Source organism: Danio aesculapii, chromosome 8 (genome assembly GCF_903798145.1).
Source record: "Danio aesculapii chromosome 8, fDanAes4.1, whole genome shotgun sequence".
NCBI classification, from domain to species: Eukaryota; Metazoa; Chordata; class Actinopteri; order Cypriniformes; family Danionidae; genus Danio; species Danio aesculapii.
In genome coordinates, this window is record NC_079442.1 from 40,260,374 (window position 1) to 40,280,729 (window position 20,356).

The window sequence follows — 20,356 nt, forward strand, 5'->3', positions numbered from 1 at the left end:
TTTTGTACATTAACATAAGGAATATCCGTACAGCAGGGTATATTAACGTGTATCCTGTCACATTTGCTGTGCAAAAACAGTGCAAAGTTAAATGCACATGCTGTGCTTTGCAACGACATTGTCTGTGACTCATCACTGCAGAAAGGCTTGAATTAACAAATACATCAAATAATCATTGGGAAAGTTCTTACTGTTGTATTTCTCACAAACGTTACATGAGATCTGCTTCCTTCATGTCTGTCATTGTGCTGTTTATCTGACGCAGCTGAGGCAGAGATCAAGGCACACTCTGACAGGCACTTGGGGATGGTGGGAGGGGAGAACTAGCAATAAAGGCACAGGCAACAAATACGGCTACATTGTGTTCAGAGCAGAAAATTTCAATATTCTAAAAGCTATAATAAATAATCTGATGGGTGTTTTGAGCTAAAACTTTACAGACACATTCTGGAGACACAAAAGGCTTATCTTAAATTTTGAAAAAGGGGTAAAATAGGTGACCTTTACTGACTGAACCCACGAAGTGAGTCAGACTAACCAAAAACAGCGATAGCTAGATCAGGGGAGAGGTCACAAGAATAAGCCTTAGAGTAGAATCTGAAAAGTTCACTCCAAAACTCATAAAGTTGTGTGCATGACCAAAAAAGATGAGCCCTCCGCAGATTCACATTTGTTACAGTAAGAGGAGATGGAGGGGTAGAATTTGTTAAGCTTAAGCCTAGAATAATGAAGCCAAAGTACTACTTTATATTGACTATATATTCTTGAAGGAATTACTTGGAATATGTGGCTGACTCAATCAGTGACTGGACCAAGAAGGAAGAGGAAAAATGGCAGATGGAGCAAGAAAAAAAAGTGGCAGAAAGATCTCCAATACAATCCCCTTTGGAAACCGACAGGATAAGAGGCAACATTTTTATACCTTTCACCAATATAATAGTCTCTGAGCCAGATGATATATGTATATGTTATTATGAATTAGCTTGTGTTTTAATTGTTTTTCTTTAGACTCTCCAATTTCAGACACATGTGAACCATATATAAGAGAGGACTCTCTCAAAGTGAGCTGTTGACCATATCATTTAAGTTTACACAGATTTTCAGTTTTCATGACTTTACTCTAGGCCTCATTCTCATGTATTGACTGTAGGCATGGAAAATTGAGCAGGAAAGATTAAGGGAGGAGGAGCAATCCAAAAAGGCAAAGAAAGAAAAAGGAGGAAAAGCAACACCAAAAGTAGAAGAGAGAATTGACTCAGTAAAGGAGAACAAGAAGACAATATCAGCACGAAAAAGCAGAGACAACATGTCCAAAACACCTAGCTCAGCTACAATGTCAAAAGAAAAGAGCAGAGATTTTCAAGAGACATCACAAGAACCAGCAAACAATGATGTATGAAACAATTGTAAAGCAATTATAGTTTATCAATTTGAAATGGTTGAATCATTGTAATCTTTCCACAGGTATTCACAGGCTACAGATTAAATGGGAAACTGGTGAGGATCATTGGCAAGGTTGAGTCTCTGTATCCCTGTGATGGAGCACAAATAGATGTGGAGAGCTTTGGCTTTACTCAAGGTTTGAGATCAGGAAAAAAATTTGCATGCACAAACATAAATGTGTTTTTAGAGCTTGTAATTGAAAACTTTTGTTTATATCTTTCTTACATGATTGTTTTCCATCTTTAGGGTTGACACAAATGAAAGTATGTGTGAAGAAAGATGGCCATCACTTCTACACACACATTTCAGAGAGAAAAATGGATGGCAAACTAAAAGATGTTGACATGTTCAGGAAACAAGGTATTGGTGTGACATTATTTAAATATTACATATATTATATTTTTATGTATTTATATTACTGGCCACTTTATTGGGTTAACCTGTCCAACTGCTCATTGATGCAAATTTCCAATTAGTCCAGATGATCTGCTAAAGCAAACCTAGCATTGGGCATTGTTGTTGTATGTTCGAGTATTTCAGAAATTGGTGATCTACTGGAATTTTCACGCACCACCATCTTTTTTATAGAGAGATATTTGCAACACGAATGCTCAATGCTCAAATCTGCAGCAACTGTGTGATTCTTTCATGTACATATGGACCACAAAATACATGTTTTCTGCATCTTGTTGAATTGATGCCTCAAAAAAAAAATGAAAGCAGTTCTGAAGCCAAATAAGGGTTCAACCCTGTAAAGTGTTTCTAATAAAGTGGCTTATTTGCATATTTATTTACACATATTAATTTCCCCAATTGTGCTGCTTTTTGGAGTTGAAGCAGATTGCGTGAGAGAGAAAATCGGATCTTTTTATGCTGTTCTGGCCAATGGCATTCAGCTTTCCTGCAGTCTGAGTGGTCCAAATAAAACAAGAGGACAAATTCTACAACCTAATTTGGCCAATGTTTCCTGTATAGACCAGCAAGTACAGGAACAGGTGACTGGACAAAGAATACTAATGCCAAATGTTGGTTAGATTAGCATGCAATTAATTTTAGTTAAGCTGTTGCTGATTATCTAAATATTTTTTTTTTCTTAAAAGATGTGTGTTTCTGAGGTACCTGAAGTACAATGTGAGTCTGTAGATGATTCATCTCATCTACCATTCCTCAATCTGTATGTATCTCTTCCCAATGGACTCATCTTGCAATTTGATTTTGATGATTCAGTGGGTGAGTGTTTTTTTTATTTGTGTTTGCATAAATAACTTGAGTATGTGAAATGATACAAAATAAGATGAATTCTTTCTCTGCACTATGTCCCATTTTCACAAATAAAAGTGCACATTTTTATAGGAAATATTTTCATAATTTAAATTATAGAGTCATATTTAGTTCATGATTTTCAACAAAAAATGTAACACATTTTGGGCTCTATTTTGAAGATCTAAGCACAAAGTTTAAAGCGCATGGCGCAAAAAGCATTAAGGGCATGTCCAAATCCACATTTGCTATTTTAAGGATGGAAAAATACAGTTTGCACTGTGGCGCAGGGTCTAACACGGTTGTGCTTATTTTTTTCATGAGTTATGGGTGTGTTTTGAGCATAACGTGCATGAAACCAATCAGAGGCTCATATCCCACTCCCTTTAAGTGTCAGTTGCTATTTGGCGCTTTTGCTATTTACATGACAGACTTTGTAAGTGAAAAAACTGAATGCTTCAAGTGTGGTCAAAAACCTGAGTTATATCCAAACACAAGTCTTATTCCTATGCCCCATATAGTGATGCATACGTCCCCAAAACCCAACAGGTGGACAAATCTAAACTTGATTTTATTAAAACAAATATAAATATGCATACAATAAATAATACCATTATAAAAAAAATGCTTATTGTCATGAATAAACTTAAAAAAGTCTCCCGGACATAAAGAAGGCATGGAGGTAGTGTTTTTTTATATCTTTGTAGTAAATAATAATTTTTGTAATATTTTAATCCTTTATTTTTTTTCATATGTAAAGATATTTGTGTATTGCTGAACATCCTGTGTGTATTAAGCATTTCAACCTGTATAGGCGCATAACTAATGCACTCTGCGCTGGACTTTAGACCAAATTTTTCTTGGTCAATGGCGTGGTCTGTTTCAGTTTCTTAAAATAGCAACATGTCAACAATGCGCCTTAACACACCTCCTTTCTAAACCGACACACCCTTGAGTCCACAAAGTAGCGCAAATGGATTTGCTATTTAAACAACATGGTGCAAAACGTAAAAATTAGGGTTGCGCTAGTCTGAAAATGGCAACAAAATGCGCAAAACACAGCTTGCGCGAGGTGTATGATAGAGCCCTTAATGTGTTTTAAACTACTCACAGTTTTTTTTAAATGATCATGCAAATCACTTGTTCTGGCTAATATTCAACGACTAAAATAACAATGGTGGACTACTACGGGACTATGAGTTTGCAAAATGGTATAAACAACTACTAGCCTTGCATAAATAATACAGAAATTACTTGCATAAATAATACAGAAATGATTTTGAAAATCATTTGAACAAGTAATATTTTGTTAACAATGTCACCTATACTACAAAAATGTTTTTAGCACATTGTTTCATGTAAGTTTTAACATTTCTTGTTTAAAAAAAAAAATTAGCACTACAAAATTCCACAAAACATGTCATTTCTACATGCAGTTTATATTTTATAAAAGACAATTTTTCTGAGCTTATCCCAGAACCAGCATTTAAGATTAAGCACATCTACGCAGTTTAATTTGTGGTTTCCTTCTTTCAATACAGAAAGCAGCTCTAAGGTCTTATCTGTGTTTTCAGATGGGGAATCTTGTGTCCGATCTTTGCTGATACGACAGAGATTTTATAATGCAGGCTCTAGTTCAGACCTCAGCACACACACTGATGTCTCCAGAGTCTATACCAGCAGAGGGACTGTTATCAAACACAAGATAGATGGAACTACTGAGGTATTCACATACACACAAACACACACACATAATATAGCACATGAATAAGCACTAATAAAATCATAGCCTTATCGAGGACATATATAGTTTATATATGCGCATTTGTGTGTGCTTCAGGTGCTGTTTGCAGATGGTACAGTCAGTAGAAGTCCAGATTCTATACCAGTGTGTGTGTTGGTTCCACATCTAATCTTAAAGGAGCCAGAGCCTGTCAAAGAACTGGACATTAAAGACACTAAAGACAAAAAAGGTAGCACAAACAAATCCTATAGGAAACTGAAAATGTATATATACTTCTGTTCCACATTTCTCATTTGGAATGCAAATACAAAAGCGATGTATTTTTTCAAGTTAACTTATACATTTTTGGTCACACTTTATTTTGATGGTCTGTTTGTTGAATTTAAGTTACATTGCATCTACATGCCTACTAAATCTAATTAGATTATAAGTATAGTCAGTTAAATGTCTGTTGAAGAAGAAGTATAATCAAATGTTAAGCAGACAGTCTACTAATACTCAAATGGACCATCAAAATAAAGTGTTACCATTTTTTTTTTTTTGCATAGCTGTGTACAGTGCATCCGGAAAGTATTCATAGTGCTTCACATTTTCCAAATTTTTTTTATGTCAATGTCATTGTCAATTTTATTTATATAGCACTATTCAACACAACCAGAGGTTGACCAATGTGCTGCACAGTACAAATCATAACAGATAAAAAACAAATGTATATATAAAATTATAAAATTATTGCTAAAACAGACAATTTTCACTGATAAAATGCCAAACCAAATAGGTAAGTTTTCAACCTTGATTTAAAAACAGACAGGGATGAAACAGATCTGATACAGAGGGGCAGAGCATTCCACAACCTAGGACCAGCTACTGCGAAAGCACGGTCACTTCTGCATTTCAGCCTCGCCTTAGGGATGCATAACAGTCTCTGGTTAGATGACCGAAGAGACCGACCAGGCTGATGCTCAATTAAAATGTCTGACAGATAAGAAGGTGCAAGGCCATTAAGATATTTAAAAACCAAGAGAAGCATTTTAAAAGTAACTCGATAGTGCACAGGCAGCCAGTGCAGAGAGCATAAAACTGGTGTAATGTGCTCATGTTTCTTGGTACCTGTTAAAAGCCTTGCAGCTGCATTTTGAACTAATTGTAACCGGGATAAGGTTTTCTGACTATTCCCAAAGTATAATGAGTAACAATAGTCCAATCTAGTGGTGATAAAAGCATGGATTATTTTTTTTACTGGATAAAATAGATTTGACTGTTTTAAATGTCGAAGCTGAAGGAAGCAGGATTTGACCACTGCATTTAATGTTTGTCAAAGCTCAAGCCATCATCTAGAATAACACCCAGATTTTTTTTACCCAGGGCTTCATAGAAAAACAAAATTTTTCTAGATTAACTATCGGTGCTCTGGAAGACAAAGTCATTTCACTCTTACTTTCATTAAAATCTAGAAAGTTCAAGGATAACCAGTCTTTCACATCCGACAAGCATAGCATAAGGGTCTCTAGCCCATTTGAACTTTATTTTAAAGGCAGGTAGATTTGGGTTTCATCCGCATAACAGTGAAAAGACAGACCATGTTTTTGAAAAATAGAGCCCAGAGGAAGCATATATAAGGAGAAAAGAATAGGGGCTAAAATAGATCCCTGGGGAACACCACATGACAAATGTGCTGCCTCAGATGAATGTTCTCCTATAGTGAATTTTTCGTGTTACAGCCTTATTCCAAAATGGATTAAATTAATTTATTTCCTCAAAAGTCTACACACAATATCCCATAATGACAATGTGAATGAATTTTTTTTTTGATTATTGCAAATTTATTAAAAATAAAAAACCTGAAAAATCACATGTACTTAAGTATTCACAGTCTTTGCTCAATATTTTGTCGATGCACAATTGGCAGCTATTACAGTCTCAAGTCTTTTTGAATAGGATGCCACAAGCTTGTCACACCTGTCTTTGGGAATTTTTGCCCATTCCTCTTTTGCAGTACCTCTCAAGCTCTATCAGGTTGGATGGTGTACAGCCATTAACAGATCTCTCTAGAAATGTTCAATAGGATTTCAGTCTGGGCTCTGGCTGGGCCACTCAAAGACATTCACTGAGTTGTTGTGAAGCCACTCCATTGATATTTTGGCAGTGTGCTTTGGGTCATTGTCCTGCTAGAAAATGAACAGTCGCCCCAGTCTGAGGTCAAGAGCACTCTAAATACGGGTTTCATTCAGGATGTATCTGTACAATGCTGCATTCATCTTTCCCTCTATCTTGACTAGTCCTCTAGTTTCTGCTGCTGAAAACATCTCCACAGCATGATGCTGCCACCACCATGCTTTACTGTAGGGATGGTACACTCCAAAGAGTTCAATTTTAGTCTCATCAGACCAGAGAATTTTGTTTCTTATGGTCTGAGAGTCCTTCAAATTCCAGGCCGGGAGTGGCTTCTGTCTGGCCACTTTACCATACAGGCCTGATTGGTGGATTGCTGCACAGATGGTTGTCCTTCTGTAAGGTTCTCCTCTCTCCACAGAAGAACGCTGGAGCTCAAACAGAGTGACCATCGGGTTATTGATCAACTCCCTTATTAAGGCCCTCATATCACTCAGCTTAGATGGTCAGCAAGCTCTAGGAAGAGTCCTGGTGGTTCCAAACACCTTCCACTTACAGATAATGGAGGCCACTGTGCTCATTGGAACTTTCAGAGCAGCAAAATTGTTTCTGTAACCCTCCCCAGCCTAAGACAATCCTGTTTTGGAGGTCTACAGACAATTCCTTTGTCTTTATGCTTGGTTTATGCTTTGACATGCACTGTCCATCCTGGGACCTTATATAGACAGGTGTATGCCTTTTCAAATCATGTCCAATCAACTGAATTTACCCCAGGTGAACTCCAATTAAGCTTGAGAAACATCTCAAGAATGATCAGTGGAAACAGACTGTACCTGAGCTCAATTTAGAACTTCACGGCAAAGGCTGTCAATACTTATGTACATGTGATTTTTCAGGTTTATTATTTTTAATAAATTTGCAACAATTTCATAAAATCTTTTTTCACATTGTCATTATGGGGTATTGTGTGTAGAATTTTTAAGAAATCAATGAATTTAATCCATTATGGAATAAGGCTGTAACATAAACAAATGTGGAAAAAGTTATGCGCTATGAATAATTTCCGCATGCATTGTATATACAGCTGAAGGCAATTAGCCCTCCTGTGAAATTTAACTCTTTTTCAAATTTTTGTAATGCTTAACAGAGCAAGGGAATTTTCACACTGTTTACTATAATATTTTTTTCTTCTGGAGAAAGTCTTGTTTTGTTTAATCCATCTCATTTTGTTTAGCTGGAAAAAAAAGCAGTTAAAAATTAAAGAAAAATATTTATTTTTAGCCCCATTATTTGTATTATTATCAAAATTTTTATTATTACAAACCACATTTGCCCAATGACTTGCCTAATTAACCTAACTTACCTAATTAACCATTTACAGTAATATGCAAATAACTTAAAGATTAAAAGAAATTCATTTCAATTTATGTGTCAATTTCATGTAACGTCTTTCGTTCGCAGGCAAGGCTGATTCCAAGGTAAATACAGAGGAAGAACAACAAAAGCCTGTAGAAAATGAAATACCAAACTACTATCTCGAAGTAAGCGGAGGCTCTTGGACGACTACTATTCCCTCCGGCCTTAGAGTTGCCTCTAAAGCAGGCAAGAAAGTGGAAGTGCCACCTATACTGGCCTATCAGGCTACAGACCCCTTCAGCGGGACAGTGAGTGTATTATCAATAAATCTAACATCTGCTTTCTTGTCAATTGATGACTGCTATAATACAAATGTTACATGTATTCTGATTCTGTATAGGTGGTGGTCACAAGAGAGGACAATGTGCTGTCTGTGCTGAAGAAAGATGGATCTGTGATTGTAGATCATGCAGATGGAACGCGAATTACCACCTTTTACCAGCAGGGTAAGCCACAACATCTGAGCTCAGGTGCAGGAGTCTCTTATTACCTCATTTCCACTAAGTTGTGTGGTTCAGTTCAGTACTATATGGGTCACCTTTATCAGGCTTGTGTCTCCACTGCCAAAATGGTACCATTGGTAGACGTGGCATAAGAAAGAAAGTTGCAGTCGACATCATTCTCGCTCATTGAAATGTAAAAATAAAGCTATATAGGTCGTTTACATATCATAGAAGAAGCACTTCTCAGAAAACAGATGCTTTATACATATAAATGCTTATGTAAAGTTAATTACTAACCTTTGATTAACCTATGATTTGATTGACTAACAGTATTTGATTATAGCTGCAGATCAATGATAATGCGAAATAGCCTACTGTAACCTCTGCAATAATATAAAATAAATAAATAAATAAATAAATAAATAAATAAATAAATAAATAAAACAGATATGAACACATACAGACCCTTAAAGTCTCTGAAATGTTACCAATTACAGAAAAATGACCCAAACGTACATTTAGGCCTTATTTGGGTTCAAAAACAATAGGAAACATATACAGCCAGTGCAATCCTCTCATCTATCTCTTTATTCTTCACTCTCTTGTTAGAAAGTAATTCTGTAATTCCGAGTTCATAATAGTTTAAAAGGCAATGATAATATTTAAATATAGCAGTTTATTGGTGTTTTGGGTTGCTAAAAGATTTTTGGCTTGTTTGTTTGATTATCGGCCGATACCGATCTTTGGCCGATCGATCAGAGTATCCCTAAAATATTTTTTATTAAATCATGCCTCTATTGAATATATTATAACACTTGCAGTACAAAATCGTTTGCAATTCTTTAAGGAAAACGCCACTTTGCAAGTCCCCTAGACTTTTTAAATCCATTTAGCTGATCTCTGGGTTGAAAGACTTTTTTTTTTAAATATTTGAGCAAGATGCTAATGGTCTAATCCGATTCAATTATCTATGCTAAGCTAAGCTAAAAGTGCTCCCGCCAGTCCCAGAGATGGCAACATAGACTCAATCTGAAAACGTGCCCCTATATACATTTCTGGAGATCGCAAATTATGTAGCCAGAAGTTCGTATGGCTACATTCCGCCTTTAAAATGAACGCTATGCTTACCTTCATAAGGACGACTTTTAAACAAGTAAATAATTTGCTTTTGAAAACACTGTTGGTTGGGTTTAGGGAAGGAGGATGGTGGGTCAGTCAATCGGTCAGTCAGTCAGTGGACAGCTGTCTTTAGTAGATTTACACAAGAAGAGCAGAAATTTTAGGTCTCAAAAAGCATACACAGCGGCCTCTGATTGATTTACAAAAACAAAAACTGCCAAAAAACGTAGCTCCTGGGACAAATTTGGCACTCTCGAGAAATGTATAGAAGATAAAACTCAACTGTTTACCTGTTAGGGGAGTTGTAAAATGAGCCTATTGTTAATGTAATGTAATTAATCAACCAGGGAAGCTTGTTGATTTCTATTAGTTAATTATTTTGATCATATTCTCCTGCAGTGTCTTGTCTAATGCTCAAATCTGATTACAGAAGAGAAAAGAGTGAGAGTGGAAAAGGCTGAATTTGCTACAGTGTCGATGGACTATGAAGCACAAACATGTGACATTTTTTTCAGAGATGGTACATCTATCAGCGCAACTGCCCAAGGATTTTATAAAGTAAATGGATGGATGGATGGATGGATGTACAAAATATATTAGAGATACAGAAGTGACCTTCATATGCAATGCCTCTTTCTGTGTCTTTAATACAGATTTGTCCTCATGGTGGAGGTGTTCTTCAAATTGATAAGGATGGTGGAGCTGTGTACTCATCTAAAGAGTCAAAAGAGCAACCAGAAAGACACTGGACAGGCCAATATGTGATGAATCACCGAGTAGATGTCTTATGTCAAGTGACGGACTCAGAGGGGAATCACTTTCAAGTATGTTAAATTATTATGTCTTTGGAAACAAATAAATATCTCACACAGAACAATGAACATATTTTCCTAGTTATGGACAGATTTAAAAAAAATCTTTAAAAAGCTTGTGGGTGTGTGTGGGTGTGTGTGTGTGTGTGTGTGTGTGTGTGTGTGTGTGTGTGTGTGTGTGTGTGTGTGCGTGTGTGTGTGTGTGTGTGTATGCGTGCGTTTCTGTGTGTATGTAGAGTATTTAAGAGTATGTAAACTTTTTGGGCAGATATTAAATTAAATTAAATTAAATTAAATTAAATTAAATTAAATTAAATTAAATTAAATTAAATTAAATTAAATTAAATTAAATTAAATTAAATTCCTTATTTTAATGCCAAAATATTATTCAAAAATTTAATTACTACATGTCAGAACATGTTGTAATTCAAGTTTAAATGATTATATTTTATTTATTTTATTATAATTATTATTATTATTATGAGTATGTAAACTTCTGCGCAGATGTTGAATATAATATAATATAATATAATATAATATAATATAATATAATATAATATAATATAATATAATATACACTTATTTTAATGACAAAATATTATTTAAAATACAAGTATTTTAAACGGTTTTAATAATAACAGCAGCCCTTTATGATTAAAAAAATGGGAAGATTAAGCTGGATTATTGCAGTTTCCTGTATAACTGTGATGAGACCTAATATCAGACGATGAATGGATTAATAGTCTAAAAGGTATAGCATTTTAGTTATATTATACAATTATAGCATATCATTTCAGTATAATTTTTGGATTCATAAATTTATTGTGCTTTTGTAGTTTTTTGTAATTTTATTTTTAAATAATTTTTAATTTAAGCACTCTTGGTACTTGAACTTATTTTTCTTCATTTCCAAGGCATACTTTAAAACATTTTTTACTTTAAAGGATTTTTTAAAAGTATTTAATTTCAGCTTTATTTCAATTATTGAACAATATTTACTCTATAAATAATATATGTTTGTAAATAATAAAGTGAAGTAATGAACTGAAGCGACATGTTAATGGTGTGCGCAGGTTTGTGCAGATGGTCAGACTGCTGTCACGACTAACGGATCAGAAAAGAGAAAAGCAGAGATGGAAACAGAGCTTCAACTGAACGCTGGCTTTAAAACACACCCACCCAGGTAAATGACTCACTTAAGTTAGAGAAAAGGGATTTTTTCCTAGAGCTTATTCACTGGGAAGTTAATAATCAAAGAGTAGACATGAAACTCCAGCTATATAGGAAAACAGTGACAATTCTACAGTCTGAAGTCATGCAATGTACTGCAATGAGCCATTCATTTCTTCTGGACTGAATCAATTTCAGAGCATCATATCTCTGCATTGTAATATTACATTGTACAGGGTGTCCGCGGGCTTATAACGTCCTAAATTTTTCTCAATCATTCCAAATCATCAATCCAGGTCTTAATTTTCACGTCACCCATTTTTACAAACGTTTTATTCATTAATTCTATTTACCTGTATGTTTTTTTATATATATAATTTAAATATGTTATGTTGAAAAAACCTATGTATACAACTTGTTTTTTCAAATATGTGGCTATGAAATAATAAAATTTGCAGTTTGATGGGGCAAGTAAAAATCTATTCCACTGGACCAACCAGGCCATTAGAAAAAATCTGTAACATTTAGCACTATGTCTGAAATGTCATTCATAATGCAAGTCTTAAATTTGACTTGGTGAAACCTTCAGAAACCCTGTAGTAATGAGCAATAAAAAAGAGAATTTTAGTGAAATCACTGTAATTAATGCATATTTTTAGCATTGCTAATCTGTTATTTACACTATAAACAGTGTAAGTACTTTATTTTGTATAGTAGAATATTTGCCTTCAAAATTAGTAAAAGTGTATGTATTATGAGTTATAAATTAGGCCCACACGAAATCTGCGCGCACAGAAATCCACAGATTTTTAGCCCATCATTGAGTCTATTTATTTACTTGTGTAAATGTGTGTAAATTTATATTTATTATGTTTTTTAAATTAATTTCAGTAATAATATTGACTAATATAAAAGTTAATTTGATTTATTTACAATACAGTTTGTAAAGTCATGTTTTCAGTCTTTTGGTAGATATATTATATGAGAGACTTGCTTTGTTTACCAAATAAGTGGATCTAGATGGATCTCCATTGTAAACATTTAATAAAAGTTAAAAAGCTATTATTTTTTATTTCATATAAAGGCCTAAGGTGTTTTTTTACATGCATTTTTTATTTGTCTTTGCTATTTGGGCTTATTAGACCCTAATTAGAATAAAAACCTAAGTATCATCTTTTGATATGATGTACCTTTAGAGAAAAATGATGTCCATATATGTGGACTCGTGGTTCAAATTTACATAAAACACATTTTCCTGAATTTTTTTAATGCATATTTAACAGAATTTTTTAACATGCTTTTACTATCATAGAGTAAATACATTTTTTTTCCCATTTTGGACAGTTAAAAATAGTGTTTGGGAGATTTGATATGCTGCAAAACAGTTGCAGGATGTCTGTAACAAAATATAAAACATTCAAAGTATTTTAAATTGCCACTTAAGAGCTAAAATGTGCTGTCCACATATGTGGACACTCAAGCCCTAGGAGGTTAAGTTTTTTGTTATGATACTCCCAAAATAATTCCGCATAAATCACCAGATTTTTTTTTTTTCAAAATTCACTTCAGAAATAGCAAAAAATGTCAGCAGATTTAAGAGTTTATATTAATGTATAAAACTTTTAAAATGTTTATGGAAAATATGTTTTTTTTCTTATTATTTTCAGGTTGTTTGTGGTGAATGAGGACGGTTCAGCTTCAGAGCTGCTGAGAGCGGGAGATGTGGAAGATCTGTTACAGAAGGCTTACTGCGACTCTTCTATCGCCGTTCTCATCGACCCGCTGCCAGACTCACAACGTAAGAACAGTTTACATTAGAGAAGCAACAAATGAAAATTCTTGGGCAAAAACATATTTGAAAAATAATATATTTCAAATGTGCCTTTATATAAATGAATGTATTCATTTTAGACATTTTTTATTTAATTAAATGTATTATTATTATAAATATAAAATTTTTTAAGTTAGAAAAAAAAATACATTTTAAATATTTGAAAATATCATAAATATTTTGACAAAATATTGTAGAATAAATTTAGCAATACAAAAGTTTAAAAAGTCCTTTTTTAAATAATAATAAAAAAGAACAACACAGCATTGCAGAGGCTCACAATGGCCTCTTCTATCGAAAGATTACGAAAAATACATGAATAACTTCCTGGGATCAGTTGATTTTAGTTCACTGATGCTTGGAATCATCTCATTTTCATTCCGCTATGATTTTTAAAAAATTCAATTCAGTCAATAGTACAAGATCACTGTGCTTGTTTTTAGTTTTTCCTTGGTTTTATATGTTATTACCTGCATTTGAGAAATTGTTATTGTATTGTGTCCCTGCTGCTTTGTACTGTATCTGCCCTTTATGTTGCCTCTTGGCCAGGTCGTCATTGTAAATGAGAACTGGTTCTCAATTGACTTACCTGGTTAAACAAAGATTATTATTTACACTGCCAGTGACCTACTCTTAGGTGTAGGACCAAAAATCATATAATATTTTAAGTTCACGATTAATCACATGCAAAATAAAAGTTGTGTGTTGTGTGCAATATATATATTTATCTATATTTAATACACACACATACATAAAAACAAAACTATACAAAACATATTTAAATTTAAATATAAGTTGAAGTCAGAATTATTGAATTTTTTTTTCTTTTTTAAATATTTCCCAAAAGATTTTTTTTCTCGACTACAGAACAAACCATCGTTATACAATAACTTGCCTAATTACCCTAACCTGCCTAGTTAACCTAATTAACCTAGTGAAGCCTTTAAATGTCACTTTAAGCTGTATAGAAGTGTCTTGATAAATATCTAGTAAAATCAGTTATTATAAATGAGTTATTAAAACCATTATGTTTAGAAATGTGCTGAAAAAATCTTCTCTCCATTAAACAGAAATTGGAGAAAAAAATAAACAGGGCGGCTAATAATTCAGGGGGTTTAATAATTGTGACTTCAACTGTATATTATGTCAAAACAAACTTTTATTAATCGCTATTATTCTTTGCTTAACACTAATTTTAGGTTGTTTTAAAGTGTACAATTTTTTTATGGTTTCTCTACACACTCATTTAAAAGTGTCATTTAAAACATTGCATACATGACAATTTAACCTATTAAACATCTCAATCATTGTTCTCTTGACTGATTGGAATGTATTAATTTTAGACTTTTATTTCATTAAAACTTAAATATTATAATTAATAGAACATTATTTAGAATAAACAATTACACTTAAAAATAATTGAAAATATCATTCACCAAAGTATTTTCACCAAAAAAAGGTTTAAAGTTGGTTATTTCTATATTGTTCTGTAGCAAGTCAGTTTGAATGATCAATTTACATTTCCAAACATTATTTTTGTCATTAATTGTAATTATACAGCGATATTATTATCTGTCATTTAAAACTGACAAGATAATACATGGATAAAACACCCTGGGATCAGTTGATTTTTACTGATTCATCATCTGTAGGACCAAAAATCATGTAATATTTTGAGTTGTTTTAAAATCCAAAATTGGGACACAAAAACACTCAATATCTCTCTTAAAGCGTTGCATACTTGACATTGCAGCCTATTAAACGCTTCAATCATTGTTCTCCTGACTGATTCCCTCTCAGAATCATTCGGCATCACTCTGCTAAGGCCTTTCCCAGATATCAAATCTCAGTGGCTCTCATCCAAGCAAGATGATGACATCATTCCCACCCACCTCAAATCCAGGAAATGGGAGTCTTTCCCAGCCTCTGAGGTAATTTCTCATCTTTAGGTTAAAGATCTTTAGGTTTTTTTTTTTGGGATTACCTTTGGCCCAAATGTTTTATATTGTCAAAACAAATCCACATTAAACATCTCATTTATTTGCACCCTAAACATGTTTGGATGTCTCTATGTGATGGTGTGTGCGGTTTAGCGCGGATTACCTATAATTCCTTAATGGTTTGTATTCATCTCTGGTGCTTAGAAGAAAACTCCAGGCCCTGTTTTTGGGACCACCCTTGGTTGTAGTCTCCAGTTAAAAGAGAAGCCGTCAAAGCCTGATTCAGTCCACGTCAAACCAGTTTTGGAGTGTCCTGAAGTGCTGCTGGCGCGACAGATTACCCAGAATCCACCCGTCACTGAACCAACACGTAGGAAACTGCAGGACAAAGTCAAGGTGATTTGGTTCTTATTAACGTTAACCTTTTTAACCTTCAAGTAATTATATAGTGTGTCAGCAAAACCACAGCATTACCACCCATATTATGCTTCCCTTTTCACTTCCTTTCAACATGTTCTGTCAAAAATAATTTGTTTGTACACAGTAATTTGGCAATAAATCGTTACATGCGCACAAAGATCATATTTTGGTGTCTGCATCTAATAAAAGGGAACAAAAAGTGATTTTAAATGCATAGAAAGCTACCACAGGGTGTACTTTAAGGTTTAAAATGATGTTTGTTATTATGGCCTTTACCTCATCATTAGCTAGGCTTAGTGTTCTACTTCACTGGAAATCAAATAAGCCTCCAACTACATCCTCCAACTACATCAATGGCTTGTTGATACCATGTATTTTATGAAGTTGGAAAAGGTTAGATGCTCTGGGGAAACTAATTTCTTTAAAAAGTGGCAATGTTTTATAACTTACTTTAACTCTCTTAACATCTTGCCTTTCATTTAATAGATGTGCTCTCCTTATTTCACAGTAATTTAATTATTATCTTATACGGTTTAATTGTAAACTTTTACTTTCAACATTGACAATGTATCTGAACATTTGATTGTGATTATTGAATGTCTGCATTCAGTTGGTTGTAATTTTCTGTTCACTTTTATTTCTTGTTTTCACCCTAACCCTTATTATTATTATCATTAGCATTTTTATTTATTTTTTTTCTTCTCTTTTGTAAAAAACAACAACAACAACAACAAGGATAAGTATATGTAAATATTTGTACTATTTCAGTACATGTTTGTTTTTTGCAATAAAAAAAATTGATAAATCGTCAGTGAAAAAATGAAACATATTCAGTCTGATCTGTAATCATTAAAGTATATAAACAAATACATTAAAATATATATTTGAACCACTTAATTTATTGAAGCAAATTTTTGAAGTGAAATCAAATGAATTGAAAATTGCCTTTTGAATATTATAAATCGTATTTTTAAACAGAACTGAACATTTTGGAAGTGAAAACTGGAAGGTGAATATGAAGTATTGAAATGAAGTATGAAAATGTGTGTAAAATATTTCTAGTTGAAATATTCACAGCTTAAATAAACAGCTATGATAGATTTCAGCACCTAAATGTACAAACCCGGCAACTCAAGTCATTAAAATGCAAGCACTTGTTAATTCGGTGTATTTTATTTTTCAGTTAGTGCTATGCAACAAGCTTATTATTTCAAATACTTTAGGAACTTAATTTGTTCCATATCATTCATTCATTTACTTTCCTTCAGCTTAGTCTCTGATTTATCAGAGGTCGCCAAAGCGTAATGAACCGCCAACTATTCCGGCATATGTTTTATGCAGCAGATGCCCTTCCAGCTGCAACCCAGTACTGGGAAACGCCCCTACACTCTAACATTCACACTCATACACTATGGCCAATTTAATTAGTCCAATTCACGTATAGCACATGTCTTTGGACTGTGGGGCAAACCGGAGCACCCAGAGGAAACTCAGATGACCAAGCCAGGACTCGAACAAGCGACCATTTTGCTGTAAGGCGACAGTGCTAACCACTGAACCTCTTCCTTATCATACTATGTTATATTTTAAACTATTAAAAATGCTGCAGGCAAATGGTAATGAATCAAATTAATGTATAAGATAAAGATTTAAAACAACAACAATATGTTGGGTATCATTTGTCTTTCAGTACCCAAAAAGTGTATTTTAAGCTATAAACCATGATACTAACATATATTTGGTAAATATATTATAGATATTATAAAATACTGAAGCAAAACTATTTACATGTTATTTAAACATACATATCTAAAGTAATATACAGGGTGGGTCATTTATATGGATACACCTTAATCAACTTATTGGGAATTTCACAAGAAAAAACAATGGTGTGCTTGGTTTTAACGTAACTTTATTCTTTCATGAGTTATTTACAAGCCCCCTCACATATACTAATGTGCCACAAACAGGATGTTAATTTCACCAACCATTCCCATTTTATTGAGGGGTATCCATATAAATGGCCCACCCTGTAGTTTATAGTAAACATTTTCTTCAATATCTGAAAATGTATATTTCGTATTAAAGTTTAAAAAATTTCAACAATGCACATATTATACAAAAAAACATATAGATGTATATACAGTGCTCAGCATATGTAAGTACACACTTTTTAAATTCATATTTTTAATAGGAAGCTATACAATATTATATTTGTGCATATACATTAGATTAGTCAATACTGAAGCCAAATCTGGAGCTTATCTAACCAAATAACCTACGATAACGGTCCAAAAACTAGTACACCCAAATTTATATGCTAGAGAAAAATATTAAATACAAATTTTTAAAAGAGGAAAAATCAAGAGAAGCAAAAAAATGGAAATAATTTTTTTTAAATTTTGTAGGAGTTTTTTTTTTTTTGCAACATTTTGCTTGAATTTAATTGTATTATCTTTCAATTTCTAAATGTGTTTGGTGACCAAAATATTATTTTAATAAATATATCTGTTTAATAAATCTGTTTTGTTTAAATGCACCAAAATATATTGCCTATATTCACTGAGAAATGGATGAAAATATTCATTTTTCAAAATGGGGTGTACTCAGTTATGCTAATCACTGCATATAACGTTATCATTTTTAGTGTGTACTTTATATTCCGCTTATTTAAATGTCCTTCTGTCTTCTTGTGTTGATGTTTGTACTGTGTGTGCGCTCCTGAAATCCTGAAAACCACAAAAAACCCTAATAAAGCTCATTCTGATTCTGATATGGTTTTAATCATGCAGGCATATCTGGAGCAGTTGCTTCAGAGAGAGGCTCAGTGGGAAAAGATGCAGCTGAAGGATCCACGAACAGCACAGGAGAAGAGTCATCAGAATGAGCTGCTCCGGCTTGTACTGGTCAGACAAGATCCAATGTTTTTAAAATCTTAAGACAATTTAAGAAATACAGATGGTGACATTTATATATAAACTGTTTTAGTCTCTGCCTGATGCTGTAGATCCTCCAGCTGCCATGGATACAAGGCCTCGGTCCGGTGAGGAAATGTAATAACATATGAACAACAGTTCTTATAAATAAAACCTATTTCCTTCATTCATTCATTTTCTTTTCGACTTAGTCCCTTTAATAATCAGGGGTTGCCACAGCAGAATGAACCACCAACTTATCCAGCATATGTTTTACATAGCGGATACCCTTCCAGCTGCAACCCATCACTGGGAAACACCCATAGACTCTCATTCACACACATACACTATGGACAATTTAGCTTACCCAATTCACCTATAGCGCATGTCTTGGGACTAGTGGGGAAAACCAGAGCACCCGAAGAAAACCAGCGTTAACATGCAAACTACACACAGAAATTATTTTTATACTTAATTGTAATTATAAAACCATGTTTATTTATTTGAACACAGGATATACATGTTTATATTTCCTAAGAATGATAAATTAAACCGTAATAAATATATTATTGTGTATTACTTTGTCATTAACCCTCTGATTCATCGACTTAAGCATTAAATATGTTCAATGTAATATTACATAGTACCATAAACAGTGGTTATTAAAAAGGGAGAATTTTGTGGCAGTGCTGTAGCTAATGAATATTTTTAGCATTGTTAAACTGTCATCCACAGTGAAGATCTCACCTTCAGTTTGTCTATTTTTGTCCCAGCTGAAATGGTGTGTCGCTACAGTGAAGCAGTGAAAGCAGCTCAACATGCCCACAAACTACAGGAAAAGCCAGAAGAGAAAGTTAACACGCGGTATTGCCTATTATCTACTCACAATCTGTAAAAGATAGAACAGAATGAGAGCTATCAAAAACAGCACTCTTGTTATCGCACAGCATTTCTGTGTGTAAATTAGCTGGAATTTGTAGATTATAAAACCACAGATAAAATGTTACAGTGTGTGTGTGTTGCCTAATGGCTCTTACACCGTTTGCTGTCAACTTCTGCTTTTTTCAGTGTCAATAAAAAGAAGCAAAAGTCACTGTGGGAAAGCAGGATTGACCAGCACAGGTAAAACAGTTATTCTGTTTAAATGGTTTCAGTTTCACAAGCTCAAAGATGGTTATACAGAAATTATTTGTTCAACCAAACTTTCAGGCAAGAACTCCAGGAGCAGAAAAGGCACAGAAATGCACTCAAACACCGAATTGTTACTCCATATTTTCACCCTGAGCTGAAGGAAATGACAGAACAGGCTAGTGCAACCATATGAACATTGCTCAAAGAGCTTAAAAGCATTTTATCTATTTTTTTTTTTGAGCACAAATTTCTTCACTTTTTGTTAATCAAACCCATGGTGTAAAATATAGACCAGAAATACACTGAATAAAATATGTTAGAAGATTTAAGATTAAAACTGATAGAAATTTCCAACAAAATTAAATAGGGCTGCACAATATTGCAAAAAACTGACCTTGCGATATTTTACTTTTCTGCAATACATGTTACGATATTGTATATAATTTTACCAGATAAAATTCATAGCTCTATTAGGAAAGAATTTACACAATTTTACGTTGATTATGATGATTTTGTAGAGTGCATCTGCATTAAATATAATAAACCAATCAAAAGTATTGATAAAAACAGTAGAGGAAAAATATAAATAAATAAATAAAA

At 33.5% G+C, this 20,356-nt stretch overlaps 1 protein-coding gene across 1 annotated transcript in view; it reads left to right on the top strand.

Moving 5' to 3' along the window:
• The window catches only part of spag17 (sperm associated antigen 17), a 33,840-nt gene extending 13,684 nt beyond the window's left edge, over positions 1-20,156 (top strand). The window contains exons 18-39 of the mRNA XM_056463208.1: positions 771-907; positions 1,009-1,061; positions 1,151-1,393; positions 1,465-1,579; positions 1,690-1,803; positions 2,275-2,438; positions 2,544-2,673; positions 4,278-4,426; positions 4,544-4,676; positions 8,021-8,223; positions 8,316-8,421; positions 9,968-10,095; positions 10,191-10,361; positions 11,423-11,532; positions 13,187-13,317; positions 15,151-15,281; positions 15,495-15,686; positions 18,503-18,616; positions 18,699-18,753; positions 19,399-19,489; positions 19,694-19,747; positions 19,835-20,156. Coding sequence (XP_056319183.1) covers positions 771-907; positions 1,009-1,061; positions 1,151-1,393; positions 1,465-1,579; positions 1,690-1,803; positions 2,275-2,438; positions 2,544-2,673; positions 4,278-4,426; positions 4,544-4,676; positions 8,021-8,223; positions 8,316-8,421; positions 9,968-10,095; positions 10,191-10,361; positions 11,423-11,532; positions 13,187-13,317; positions 15,151-15,281; positions 15,495-15,686; positions 18,503-18,616; positions 18,699-18,753; positions 19,399-19,489; positions 19,694-19,747; positions 19,835-19,949 — 2,839 coding nt within the window. The 3' untranslated portion in view covers positions 19,950-20,156. The remainder of the gene's footprint in view (positions 1-770; positions 908-1,008; positions 1,062-1,150; positions 1,394-1,464; positions 1,580-1,689; positions 1,804-2,274; positions 2,439-2,543; positions 2,674-4,277; positions 4,427-4,543; positions 4,677-8,020; positions 8,224-8,315; positions 8,422-9,967; positions 10,096-10,190; positions 10,362-11,422; positions 11,533-13,186; positions 13,318-15,150; positions 15,282-15,494; positions 15,687-18,502; positions 18,617-18,698; positions 18,754-19,398; positions 19,490-19,693; positions 19,748-19,834) is intronic.
• Positions 20,157-20,356: the final 200 nt, after the last annotated feature.